The 13,272-nt window shown below is 43.2% G+C and overlaps 1 protein-coding gene across 11 annotated transcripts in view; it reads left to right on the plus strand.

Annotated features, from left to right (window-relative positions):
• DCAF1 (DDB1 and CUL4 associated factor 1) overlaps window positions 1-13,272 on the plus strand; it is a 107,767-nt gene that overhangs the window by 83,847 nt on the left and 10,648 nt on the right. For all 11 annotated transcript variants that reach the window (XR_010125726.1, XR_010125727.1, XM_054483622.1 and 8 more), the window contains 8 exons: window positions 690-888; window positions 1,366-1,448; window positions 2,685-2,769; window positions 4,701-4,934; window positions 5,514-5,607; window positions 6,171-6,275; window positions 6,491-6,564; window positions 7,077-7,178. Coding sequence is in view for 9 of the 11 variants with exons in the window: in XM_054483622.1 (XP_054339597.1) it covers window positions 690-888; window positions 1,366-1,448; window positions 2,685-2,769; window positions 4,701-4,934; window positions 5,514-5,607; window positions 6,171-6,275; window positions 6,491-6,564; window positions 7,077-7,178 (976 nt within the window). In the remaining 2 variants the exon portion in view is untranslated. The remainder of the gene's footprint in view (window positions 1-689; window positions 889-1,365; window positions 1,449-2,684; window positions 2,770-4,700; window positions 4,935-5,513; window positions 5,608-6,170; window positions 6,276-6,490; window positions 6,565-7,076; window positions 7,179-13,272) is intronic.

A 13,272-nucleotide genomic window follows, 5' to 3' on the forward strand; every position in this document is an offset into this window, starting at 1 on the left:
TGTGATTGTTGGCAGTACATTGATAATAATCCTTTGTGTTCTCATCTCAACTAGTATGTTTTCTAGAACCCACATCCCCTCATTACTGTCCATAAGGAGGCTCCCAAGCTTGTGCTGGTGCAAGTTGCTTCCTGTTCTGATTCTTGACAAATCTTACATAAAGGTTATGGGATCACAGGTTTTAAACATCGGAATTTTTTTTTTTTGGAGACGGAGTCTCTCTGTCGCCTAGGCTGGAGTACAGTGGTGCTATCTTGGCTCACTGCAACCTCTGCCTCCTAGGTTCAAGTGATTCTCCTGCCTCAGCCTCCTGAGTAGCTGGGATTACAGGCAGGCGCCACCATATCTAGCTAATTTTTGCATTTTTAGTAGAGATGGGGTTTTACCATGTTGGCCAGGCTGGTCTTGAATTCCTGACCTCAGTTGATCCCCCCACTTCGGCCTCCCAAAGTGCTAGGATTACAGGCGTGAGCCACTGCGTCTGGCCTAAACATGGGAATTTTTGTTATTTAAATTGGTAAGTGGAAATCTTTTTCTTATTTAAAATAAGAAGCACTGAAGGTCACTGTGATTTTGGAAGAAGCCATTTGAAACATTAATGTTCTGTGCTTTTTCTTCTATCCTAGCAGTTTGCTTTTTCTGAGTCCCTGCACATTCTTTGCCTGTGATTCTCTCTTTTTTTTGCTTAGATTCCGTCCTATTTCAGTGTTCCGGGAAGCCAATGAAGATGAGAGTGGCTTCACCTGCTGTGCATTCTCAGCACGGGAGCGGTTCCTGATGCTTGGCACCTGCACAGGGCAGCTGAAGCTCTATAATGTGTTTAGTGGACAGGAGGAGGCCAGCTATAACTGTCACAACTCAGCCATCACACATCTTGAACCTTCCAGGGTAAGGGTTCCTTCCTAGGATGCTCTCAGTCATTCTTCCAAGATGAATTGGTGAACTAGAGTAAAGGAGGCTTACCCTTTATTGAGCTCTCTCTTTTAAATGAGTCCTCAGCTGGAAAATCTAGTTGAGGTTAACTCATATTTCAGATGGAGAATGAGGAATATGGCAGTTATTAGGAAGAAAGGAACCATCTTTGACATCTTCTCATTTTTCCCCCTCCCTTTTATCTATTCTATTTTTGTGGCTAGTTCAGTAGGATTTAATATTCTCTTAAGTTTAGTTATTTTCTAGGACACTATAGATATATGTATTCAAATCCTAGTGGCTTCTGACCATTTCTTGGTTTCTGGGGGTTATAAAATTGTCTCTTTAATTCAACAACATTTTTATACATATCTTTAAAAATGCTAATGGCAGGAAGTGACATCTGCATGTATGTAAATACGTGGTTACCCACCTTGCGCCTTTTTCTTTTAGGATGGGTCCTTGCTGCTGACATCTGCTACTTGGAGCCAGCCTTTGTCTGCACTTTGGGGAATGAAGTCAGTATTTGATATGAAGTATGTATCTGCTTTTGGAACCTAGTCTGTGCTTTATTTACCTAGTTTATACCCCCCTTCATTTGATTCTTAGACTGGAAGCCTTTTGGGGAAAGAGGATGCTGTCAGTTATTGTTAACTTCTCTCTTCCTCATTTGAGACTCATGTTTAATAAGACTTTATCTTTCTTAATTCCTAGATATTTTTATGAGGTATATACATTCTCATGCAGCAGACCCCGACCCAGAATCTATGTATTTTCCCATGTTCACATAGGATATTGCAGTCTTTGCTGTATCTCCTCTCCTCTCCTCTCCTCTCCCCCCTCACCTCCCCTCCTTTTCTCTCTCCTCTCTTCTCCTCTCCTCTCCTTTCCTTTTCTTTTTTTTTTCTTTTTTTTATTTTTTGTGAGACAGAGTCTCGCTCTGTCGCCCAGGCTGGAGTGCAGTGGCGTGATCTCAGCTCACTGCAAGCTCTGCCTCCTGGGTTCACACCGTTCTCCTGCCTTAGCCTCCCGAGCAGCTGGGACTAGAGGTGCCCGCCACCACGCCTGGCTAATTTTTTGTATTTTTAGTAGAGACAGCGTTTCACCGTGTTAGCCAGGATGGTCTCGATCTCCTGACCTTGTGATCCGCCGGCCTCGGCCTCCCAAAGTGCTGGGATTACAGGCCTGAGCCACCGCACCTGGCCTTTTCTTTTCTTTCCTTCTTTAGATGGGGTCTCATTCTGTCACTTAGGTTGGAGTGCAGTGGCACAAGCATGACCTACTGCAACCTCCACCTCCCAGGCTCAAGTGATCCTCTCACCTCAGCCTGCTGAGTAGCTGGGACCACAGGCATGTGCCACCACGACTGGCTAATTTTTTGCATTTTTGGTAGAGATAGGGTTTCGACATGTTGCCCAGGGTGGTCTCGAACTCCTGAGCTCAGACAATCCACCTGCCTCAGCCTCCCAAAGTGCTGGGATTGTGGGAGTTAGCTACCATGCCTGGCCCCTTTGCTGCGTGTTTCAAAGGCACATGTGCCCTGTTTGTCATTTCTCTAAGAAATTCCCATTCATTATTTTGTATCTGCTTGGACAAGCTGATAGAAAGAATTTTCTTTGTAATCTAAGTGTATGATTGTTTCCTCTTTGGGAGTCCAGGATCTTTAGGTGAGTGTGATTGTGCAAGAGGCTGGGGGTCACCCGTGTTTCAGTTGGTTGCAGGAATATGTCCTGAAGATCTGTCACTTCAGTGCTCCGGTTGTTTGTCCATAGGCATTCCTTCACAGAAGATCACTATGTTGAGTTCAGTAAGCACTCCCAGGATCGGGTCATCGGCACAAAAGGAGACATTGCCCACGTAAGTACTTAAGAACCACTATTTTCAAGCTGATTATACCCATTTTGTTCATAATGAAATCTTCTTGATAGAATGTGAGGGCCTAAGTCCTTTGGGCAACTAGAAATCAATGGTAGTCCTTCCAGTTAGAATCTAAAAGTATGATGATATAGTTCTGAGCTGTATGGGAAAAATGTATAAGGGCTAAACGTGGCATTGAGAAAGATGTCATTAGCACCACAGATATTTTTGAATTCTTAGTAAGTTTTAGATTAGAAATGAAGTCACTGCCTTTATGGACCCTCATTGGGGAGACAATAAAGAAGCAAATATACGGTAAATTTAGGTGGGAAGTGTTTCAGAGAAAATGAAAGCAGGGTAAGAGGTAGGAAATGCTTGGTGGTGGTGTGGGGGGACTTCTTTTTAATCTAGGGTAGAAGCATCACTGATGGGGTAATGTTTAAGCACAGCCTTGAAGGAAACGCGAGATTCAGGAAGATACCTGGAGGAACAGCGTAAGGCACAGGAAATGGCAAGGGAAAAGCCCTTGCTTGGGAGGTGGGAGGAGAGCTGAGGTCAGTGAGGGGCCTGTATCTGGTAGCATCTTGTAGGTGGTAGTTAGGGCCTTTAGCTTTTCTTTTGAGTGAGATGAAGACACTGGAGGGTGAGTAGAGGATACATGAGTGGATGTAAAGTTCCTAAAGTGTGACTCTGGTTTTTGTGAGAGAAGCAAGAGCAGCTTTCCAGGTCAGAGGGTGTTGTACCACCTGACACATGAGAGGAGCTGTGGGTTTGGGCCTGGGTAGGCATGGTAGAGGCTATGAGAAATGGAGGACCTTGGCCCTGGGATTTTGGACACATGAAATTTGAGATTCTCTTAGACATTCAAGTAGAGAATGGGGATTGAATACAAAAGTTGGGAGTTGGCCAGACTTAGTGGCTTATGCCTGTAATCCCAGCACTTTGGGAGGCTGAGGTGGGAGGCCAGGAGTTTGAGACCAGCCTGGGCAACATAGAGAGACTCCCCCCATCTCTACAAAAAATAAACAAAATTGGCTGAGCTTGGTGGGCTTGGGACCTATAGTCCCAGCTACTCAGGAAGCTGAGACAGGAGGGTTGCTTGAGCCCACGAGTTGGAGGCTGCTGTGAGCTATGATTATGTCACTGTAGTCCAGCCTGAGTAACCAAGTGAGACCCTGTCTCTGAAAATAAAAACAACAAAAAATTGGGAGTTGAGGAGAGAAGTGTGGGTTGGGAAATATAAATATGGGACTTGTCCACATATTGACAGTATTTATTTATTTATTTATTTTTGAGATGGGGTCTTGTTCTGTCACCCCGGCTGCAGTGCAGTGGCACAATCACAGCTCACCACAGCCTTGACTGCCTGGACTCAAGCAATCCTCTTACCTCAGCCTCCTGAGTAGCTGGGACTACAGGCGAGCACCATCACACCTGGCTAATTTTTTTGTATTTTTGTAGAGACGGCATTTCCCCAACGTTGGCCAGGCTGGTCTTGAACTCCTGGGCTCAAGTGATCCACTTTTCTTGGTGTCCCAAAGTGTTGGCATTACAGGCATAAGTCACTGTCCCCAGCTGATAGTATTTAGAGCCATGAACTTATATGAGATCATCAAGGGGACTGGAGAAGAGTTGTGGATATAGAACCCTGACATGTGTTTAGGAGTTGCCACATGAGGAACTTGGGAAGGAAATCAAATATAGTGGCCAGTAAGGCAGAATGGAACCCCAAGAAAAAGAGGTGCCTGGCTGGGTGCGGTGGCTCACGCCTGTAATCCCAGCACTTTGGGAGGCAGTATTCTGTGGTAATCATTGATCCATGTGGAGAATTTGTGTGTTAATCTTAGAAACTGCTTTGCACATTTTCTCTTTAAATTTGTCAGTGGATGGATTCGTCTGATTTTTCTCTTCCCATCCCTTCTTCTCTAAAGATTTATGATATTCAGACTGGCAACAAGCTGTTGACTCTGTTTAACCCAGATCTTGCCAACAACTACAAGAGGAACTGTGCCACCTTTAATCCTACAGATGATCTTGTCTTAAATGATGGTGTCCTCTGGGATGTCCGCTCTGCACAGGCCATCCACAAGTTTGACAAGTTCAATATGAACATCAGTGGTGTTTTCCATCCGAATGGACTGGAGGTGATCATTAATACTGAGATTGTATCCTTTATACTCATGTCTTACCTTCCATTTGTTGTCTGGTTTGTGGTGCAGAAATAATTTGTTCTGTCTTTACACCAATACCTGGTTAAAGTGTCCACACTGGTAATAATATGGTGCCTGTCCTTTAGTTTGAAATGTTAGTGAAATCTCCAAAGCACTGTTGCCAATGTTAGTAATTACTGACAACTTTCACTAGCATGTTTTCTATGTATTTGGTAAGAGTGACCAGTTTCCTACCTCCCAGTTCTCCAAGAATTGAATTAGCTTTTATTTGTCTTCAGAAGGATTTTACTTTTGCTCTGTAAAAATCAGTTGCCACATAAGAGGAAAATGAAGTACTACTTTTGGGAGGAAAAGAGCTCATAAAGCATTCCTGTATATGAGGATACCCTAGGATATTTTCAGAGACATCATTCAATAATATGCATTCTACATGTATTTGTTTTACCTTGATCTCATTGACTTTTAAATTATCAATACCTGGCAGGAGGAAAAAAAGTGATATTTTAGAATTTCCTCCCATGAGATTAGATAAGTTTTGTGTAAAATAGTTTTCCTTGACCATTCCCCTCCTAGTGGGACCTTCGAACTTTTCATCTTTTGCATACTGTTCCTGCTCTGGATCAGTGTCGCGTGGTGTTCAATCACACGGGAACAGTGATGTATGGAGGTAATAAACCTTATCCTTCATTATTCTCTTTCCTTTTGCTCTACCCTTTCACTTAATATGATACTTCTTTTTGGAACCATCTCTCACTTGTGAATTGGAAAGCATGTGAGAGCTGTAACATAAAAGATAAAAAGTTGATAGTACGAATGGTGACAAAAAATATGAAAATAATGTTGGTTTAGGGTGAAAGGCAGCTGACTTTGAAGATAACAAGGAAATCTTGTATGGAAAGAAATTTCATGCAGTATTTTCCAGTGTATCATTATGAACTTAAGAGCTTTTGCATTTGTCCTCTTGTGGTGTTGTAAGCCTTGTAAGTACAGTAACATTTCTTGGAGGTAGATGAGAGGCTGAGGATATTATTTGTCACAATAGGTGGGATATGCAAGGAAGATGCTCTGAGAGGAGCTAACTAGATGCAGAGTAGATTTCTGTACAAGGGAATTTGTATGTAAACCTATATGCAAGTAGATTGTTTTGATTGGCCATTAACATTTTCTGCACTTGTGAAGAGGGGATGTTTGTGATTCCTAATAGTGTTTCCTCCCCTACTCCCCCTCAAGCTATGTTGCAGGCAGATGATGAAGATGACTTAATGGAAGAGAGGATGAAAAGCCCCTTTGGGTCATCCTTCCGAACATTTAATGCAACTGACTACAAACCTATAGGTAAGCAGGAAGGGACAGACATTGATCATTTTGTCATGTTTTGGTGTTCCTTATTTAAGATCCTTCATCTTCTGGAGGCCTGTAATTTTTTATTGAAAAACAGAGGAGTTATGGAAATACTTTTGAGCAATCATCCTGAATTCCTTTAGAGGAAAACCAGGTTTTAGGGTCACAGCAATAGTCCAGTCCCAATCGTCTCACATTCTATTTTCCAGCAACCATTGATGTGAAACGGAACATCTTTGACCTGTGTACAGACACCAAAGACTGCTATCTTGCTGTCATTGAGGTAAAGGGAGCTTGCAGAGGCCCTGCTCTTTTGTTCTGATGTTTAGGATAATTTTCAAGTTGTACTACAGACATTTTGTCTGATATAAGATGTAAAGTCAACACATTCCTGAAGGTAGATTATTGATAACCTATTCATTTGATAGGGCTTGGGAGATGTACAGTACAAAGAGAAATAGTAAGAAAATCCCAATATAAGACAGCTTAGAGGATCCTGTCTCCTTTTTTTCTGGACTCACACTGTCATCCCTTTCTCAGAGGAATCTGGATCTCTCACCAGAGCAAGACTGGTTTGTTCCAAGGGTGATGGTTCCTCACCAAGTCTTTTCATTCTGTTTTTCTTCCCCTTTATGTGTCCTAGGTATAACATTTTCATAGTCAGCTCAAGAATTTCGGGTATCAGAAGCTTTGATAATTACAGGGTCAAGGTCATGGGCACCAGTCAGGGCTGAGGCGTGGATGTGGACCTTCTGAAAAGTAACTGCTCCTTATGGACTGGATATTCTATTTCAGAATCAAGGCAGCATGGATGCCCTGAACATGGACACAGTATGCAGGCTGTATGAAGTGGGCAGGCAGCGTCTGGCAGAGGATGAGGATGAAGAGGAGGACCAGGTCAGTGGTCTTTGAGATTTCTTTGTGCTGAACAGTGCTTAATAGAGGTTATGCTCTGCTTTTTGCTGTAGGAGGTTTTAAAGGTCTACTCAACCTTTGCTACCTGTTGCCATATTCATAAGGCTTGTCATGTACCCTTGATCACTGAAACTCAGAAGAAATTTTATTACAAGATTTTAACCAGTACCTGATGATCCCGTGAATTCCATTTGCAGAGCAATTTAAAGCTTAGCAATCCCTTTTTTTTTTTTTTTTTTTAGAATGGGGTTTTGCTCTTGTCGCCCAGGCTGGAAATGTCATGATCTTGGCTCACTGCAGTCTCTGCCTCCTGGGTTCAAGTGATTCTCCTGCCTCAGCCTCCCAAGTAGCTGGGATTACAGGTGCCCACCACCACGCCTGGCTATTTTTTGTGTATTTTTAGTAGAGACGGGGTTTCACCATGTTGGCCAAGCTGGTCTCGAACCTCCCGACCTCAGATGATCTGCCCACGTCGGCCTCTCAAAGTGCTTGGAGTACAGGCGTGAGCCACCGCACTCATCCTAGCAATCTCTGATTTTCATTCAGAGATTTCTTTGTGCCCTGTTCTGGCTTCAGATAAGCATCCCTTTATACTCCCAATGTCAATAAAAAACAGAACAGTCACTTTGCTGAGATGGACTGTAGAAATGGCTTAACCTTTATAAAGTTCTGGTTTATATTTTCTCAGTTTTATGGCATAGTCTGTTATTAGGGTAAGAGTTGAACTTATAGGTAAAGATAAGATTTTGATACTTTTGAGAAATTAAACATATATAAAATGTGGGTAGATAGTATCATGTCCCTCAGTCTTTGCATTTTGCTTTCATAGGGAATTTTAATTTGTGTTTATATTATGCTAGGTGCTTGCCTGTGTGGTGTGTCAGTATGGGTTCTGAAGAGTTTCTCAAACTTCTGAGTTTCAGCAGATTTTTTCCAGCCTACAGGGCTCACACCACATTCTCTTTCCAAGAGTACACTTTCCAGGGCAGATTCTTTTGTCTAATTTTCTGAGAAATATTTATTGCTGAGTGAGTACTGTAAAGTTGAAAATGAATGACTAGGATTTGGCTTTGCTCTTCAGATATTACAGCAGCTAAAAATGTTTTCTTCCCCAGTTCTTGGGTTCATTTCTGTTTTCCCCCCACTATTGTATTCTTTAATCTTGGTGCTTTGTCTCTCTGTTTTTTTTTTTTTTTTTGAGATGGAGTTTTCTCTTGTCACCCAGGCTGGAGTGTAATGGCACGATCTCGGCTCACTGCAGCCTCCACCTCTGGGGTTCAAGTAATTCTCCTGTCTTGGCCTCCTGAGTAGCTGGGATTACAGGCACATGTCACTGCACCCAGCTAATTTTTGTATTTTTTTTAGTAGAGATGGGGTTTCACAATGTTGGCCAGGCTGGTCTGGAACTCCTGACCTCAGGTGATCCACCTGCCTTGGCCTCCCAAAGTGCTGGGATTACAGGCATGAGCCACCACGCCCAGCCAGCTTTGTCTCCTCTTTAAGGGCACAGAGGTGCTCTGGATGAGAAGCAGTGGCATCACAAGACCGGGGAAAGTACACGTCCCTCAGTTTGCATTGCCACAGCTCTCTTGCCCTCATCCTTCCCCTACTTTTTGATAAAACATGCTCAGTGGTTAGGGCTAATGTAATAGCTTTCTCTTAGCGTCCTTCCAAAACAGCTTGTACTTACATTTAAAATAATTCTTTAAAAGCAAGAATTTTTGAAAATGGTAATATTTGAAAATGGTAATTTTTGTAAGGATGCAAGTCTTAATACTAGGGCAAAGGACCCATGTTTTTCTCTAATGGGACTTAGTACTGACTAAGCAAGAGTGTTTTGTTGAGATTTAGCTAGTTTGAGATTTAGCTATGTGTTTTACTGTTGGGCATTACAGGTTATGAGCATATAATTTGTTCTGTAAATCAAATTCTTTGAATACTGCATCACCTGTACATCAAAGATGACACAGTATACCTGGATCAAATACACCTGGGTAAAAAAGCTAGAACAGAGACTCAACCTAAAATCCCCTGTGTGTGCTCTCTTGGTCTTCACTGTTTTGACTGTCTAAGCATGCATTTTATTAGAGGCCCGAGATGATTCATGATCTGCAGAAATGGGCTTCTGAGCAGAGTGAGGAGACTCTTGTGTGGTGGGCAGCTGGTGGCCACGGTGGGATCAGAGCAGAGCCTTCCTCAGGGCCTGGTAAAAGATAATTAGGCTGTAGAGTTTGAAACAGCTTCACCAAATGCTGCCAAGGATCTGCTAGTGTAGAAAGGCTTTCCTTTACTGCTTTCCAGCTATATGGGCTCTATTAGGGGCCTTGGTTTCATGGGTGAGAGGAGCCAGCAGTGTCTAAAGCTCATGTGAGTTATGAGATACGGGTAGAAGGGAGAGGTTTTCCGATGGATACTTGAGATCTTTGATTTATTTGTGATATGGATTTTAGTGTTTTCTTGAGTGCTGTGCTGTTACAGTTTATACATGTTTCTAGTCTTTCTGGGTAGCAGAGCTTGGTATTAGGTCTTCCAGATTTCATGTGGTTGCCTTAAGTGGGTTAATACTGCCTGTTCTTTTATTCTCACTTCAGTTTGCTACCTTAGACACCTCACTCCTTAATGCCTACTTTTTCCACATTAGCTATCATGAAACAAGACGTAGTTTATTCTTGAGTCCATACAGAGGGTGCAGTTGTCAGGCCATTTGCGCGTACATTACAATGGTATGGGTGGCTGTCGACTGCTTTGTCCTCCATGGGTTTATTCATCACTACCAGGTATCAGTTCTGAATCAGGCTTCTTGGATGTTACATGTTGAAGTATAAATCTGAGGCCAAAACTGGGTTATTTGTCAACATCATTATTCCAGCCCTCCCATATCCTTGCATTTAATAAGGCAGTGGGCGGCAGTCTTCTCTGGGAACCCTCACCAGGGTCCATGTGATGCCTGGTGTCTGTCTTTGAGGGGGAGGTCAACTCAGAGGAAAGTTGAGATTGCCCTAGACACCTTGGGAGTTGGAAGGCTATTCTCTAGGTTGGCCTTATTCTTGCAGACATGGAGTGGTGAGAGGCAAAGGCACTGGAGATTGGTGGCTGGCTGTGGAAGCAAGAGGCCACCATAAGGGAATAATTTAAGAGTTACACTCCTCTTATCCCACCCTCTCCAGGGAGGCTTGGGTCAGGGAAAAGACTGACTAATTCTTCTTCTTTTGTCCTGCTTAACTTCTGAGAAGTTAAGGGAGAAAGAGATTAGGAAGGGCATACGGTAGTGGTCAGGACTTTTGACTTGGATGCAGGAAGGAAAGCAAGAGGCTGCCTCAGCGTGACAGCCAAGAGTGAGAGGGGCAGGCTCGGCAGGCTCAAGAGGGCTCTAAGGAGTGGCTCTGGAGCCCAGCCTGTAGAAGAGCCGGAAGCTCTAGCTCAGAGAAGACTAGGTGGCAGGGTAGGTGTGCAACATGGCTAAGTTATTATTGTGGCTTCCAGATTTCTTAGGATCTAGGCATGTTTCACTCCATACTCATATTACAGCTCTTATTGATGATCTGGTGCATTTCATGTTTGAAGGACCTCTGTTAGAGAACTGCTTATCCCCTCAAGCCCTTGGCATTTTGATTTTTGATTTAGAGATGTTTTGGGTGGGATAATACTGTATCTATTTGAGTAGGTCTCTTTTGTAACCTTAATTCTGTTGATCCATGCTCCTTCTAGAATCTTGTGGTCGAGTTTGGCTGTTTTTACTATCTCCATCAGATTTCTTCCTACTGCCTCTTATGCACAGTGTGCCAGCTTGAATTTTTTTTAAACTCACTTTCCTTTGTAGGAAAACCAGTCTCTAGTTTTACTTTGCTTTGTACGCTTCACCTGATTTTAAAACTAGAGACTTTTCATTTTCCTATGAATCATTTGCTATTCAAAGTTTTGTCCTAGTCTAGATATCTGTTCTCAGGTCTTCTCAGATGTTCCAGATATGACTTATGTGGCTCAGGGATACAGGCACCTGTGACCAACACCTTTGAATTTGCCTTTTCATTATAGCAAAATAAATTCAGAAGCCTGAATGGTCAGCCGTCATCTAATAAAATAGTCCAGCATAAAGAGCTTTATCGAGATATAATTGACATGCCATAAAATATTTGTCCTTTCTCCTTATGCTTAAATAAGTTTGGAGATTAAGAGGAAAGGATGAAAAGTACAGCTGTATCTAGATGAATGAAAACCTACACAATGTATTGGACAGCCATAAATATTTGGTTCCCGAGGCTGCTAGTTTGCCTGCCTTCAGGCATTTGATGAAAGCAGAGATAAGCTAGTCACCTATCAAAGCTCATTATTATCCATTAGAAGTTTGGTATCTGTTTTTTTTTTTTTTTTTGAGATGGAGTCTCGCCCTGTCACCCAGGCTGGAGTGCAGTGTTGCGATCTTGGCTCACTGCCACCTCCGCCTCCCAGGTTCAGGCAAGTCTCTTGCCTCAGCCTCCAGAGTAGCTGGGATTGTAGGTGCCCGCCACCACACCCGGCTAATTCTGTATTTTTAGTAGAGATGGGGTTTCACCATGTTAGCCAGGCTGATCTCGAACTCCTGACCTCAGGTGATCCGCCCACCTCAGCCTCCCAAAGTGCTGGGATTATAGGCATGAGCCACCGCGCCCAGCCTGGTGCCTGTGTTTTTAGAAATCAGTTCATTCATCTTTGATTTGACTTTTAGAAAAGTTACAAAACCAAAGATAAGTAATTGATCATTGCTCCTAGATTTTGACAAGCCAATACATTTTAGCTAATTTTTTTTTTTTTTTTTTTTTTTTTGAGATGGAGTCTTGCTCTGTCGCCCAGGCTGGATCACAGTGGCGTGATCTTGGCTCACTGCAAGCTCTGCCTCCCAGGCTCACGCTATTCTCCCGCCTCAGCCTCCTGAGTAGCTGGGACTACAGGCGCCTGCCACCACGCCCGGCTAATTTTTTGTATTTTTAGTAGAGACGGGGTTTCACCGTGTTAACCAGCATGGTCTCGATCTCCTGACCTGGTGATCCGCCCGCCTCGGCCTCCCAGAGTGCTGGGATTACAGGCGTGAGCCACCGCGCCTGGCTACATTTTAGCTAATTATACTTAACCTTAAATTTATAATAAAAAACTCAACAAAGGAATAATGCTTTCTGTTTTCCACTCCATTTTGGAATCTGGGACACACTGTGTGCTGTGCCTCCTGTGTGTTCTTCACTGCCTAGAAGCGGATGTTAAGAGTCTTTACTGATTACACACACCTGGTCAGAGCTGAATGTGTTGATTCCTGAAAGGCTCATTTTCCTAAATAATTAAAATGTAACTTGAGTTAGATTCTGCCAGTGAGGAAAGAAAAACAAACGTTTATGACCCTAAAGTGAACCTATAGCCTTTAAGGACAGAAAAAGTATTTTTTTAAAAGTAGGCATTTATACATTTAGCAAAATATGACATGTTACATAAAGGTCAGGATCAGATTTGAATGACTGTTTTTTTTTTTTCTTTCTTTCTTTTTTTTTTTTGAGACGGAGTCTCACTCTGTCTCGCCCAGGCCTCCACCTCCTAGGTTCAAGCAATTCTCCTGTCTCAGCCTCCCAAGTAGTTGGGACTAAAGGCGTGTGCCACCACACCCGACTAATTTTGTATTTTTAGTAGAGACAAGGTTTCACCATGTTGTCCAGGCTGGTCTCGAACTCCTGACCTCAGGTGATCCACCCGCCTCAGCCTCCCAAAGTGCTGGGATTACAGGTGTGAGCCACTGCGCCCAGCCAAAGTGTAGGTAAAAGGCATCTGAAGCCTATGTAGATGGAGAGCTTATTAGGTTTGGGAGAACTGAACCTCTTGGCATAGAAGGTGAGAAGCCAGTGTGAAGGTGGTGGTGAGGTGGAGATGAGAAAAGTGTCTGTGGTAACAGGGTCTCAGGGTTGGCTGAGATCCAGAGCAGGAGTGGGCAGCATGCTTCCTCCTCAGACCAGGGCTGAAGGCAGGTTTAGATGTAGAGGGGACCAGAGAGCAGTGGAGGGAGCTTATGCCAGTTGACCTATTTTCTGTAAAGGAAAGGGGTGAGTTGTTTATCTGC

Source organism: Pongo pygmaeus, chromosome 2, assembly GCF_028885625.2.
Source record: "Pongo pygmaeus isolate AG05252 chromosome 2, NHGRI_mPonPyg2-v2.0_pri, whole genome shotgun sequence".
Classification (NCBI taxonomy): Eukaryota; Metazoa; Chordata; class Mammalia; order Primates; family Hominidae; genus Pongo; species Pongo pygmaeus.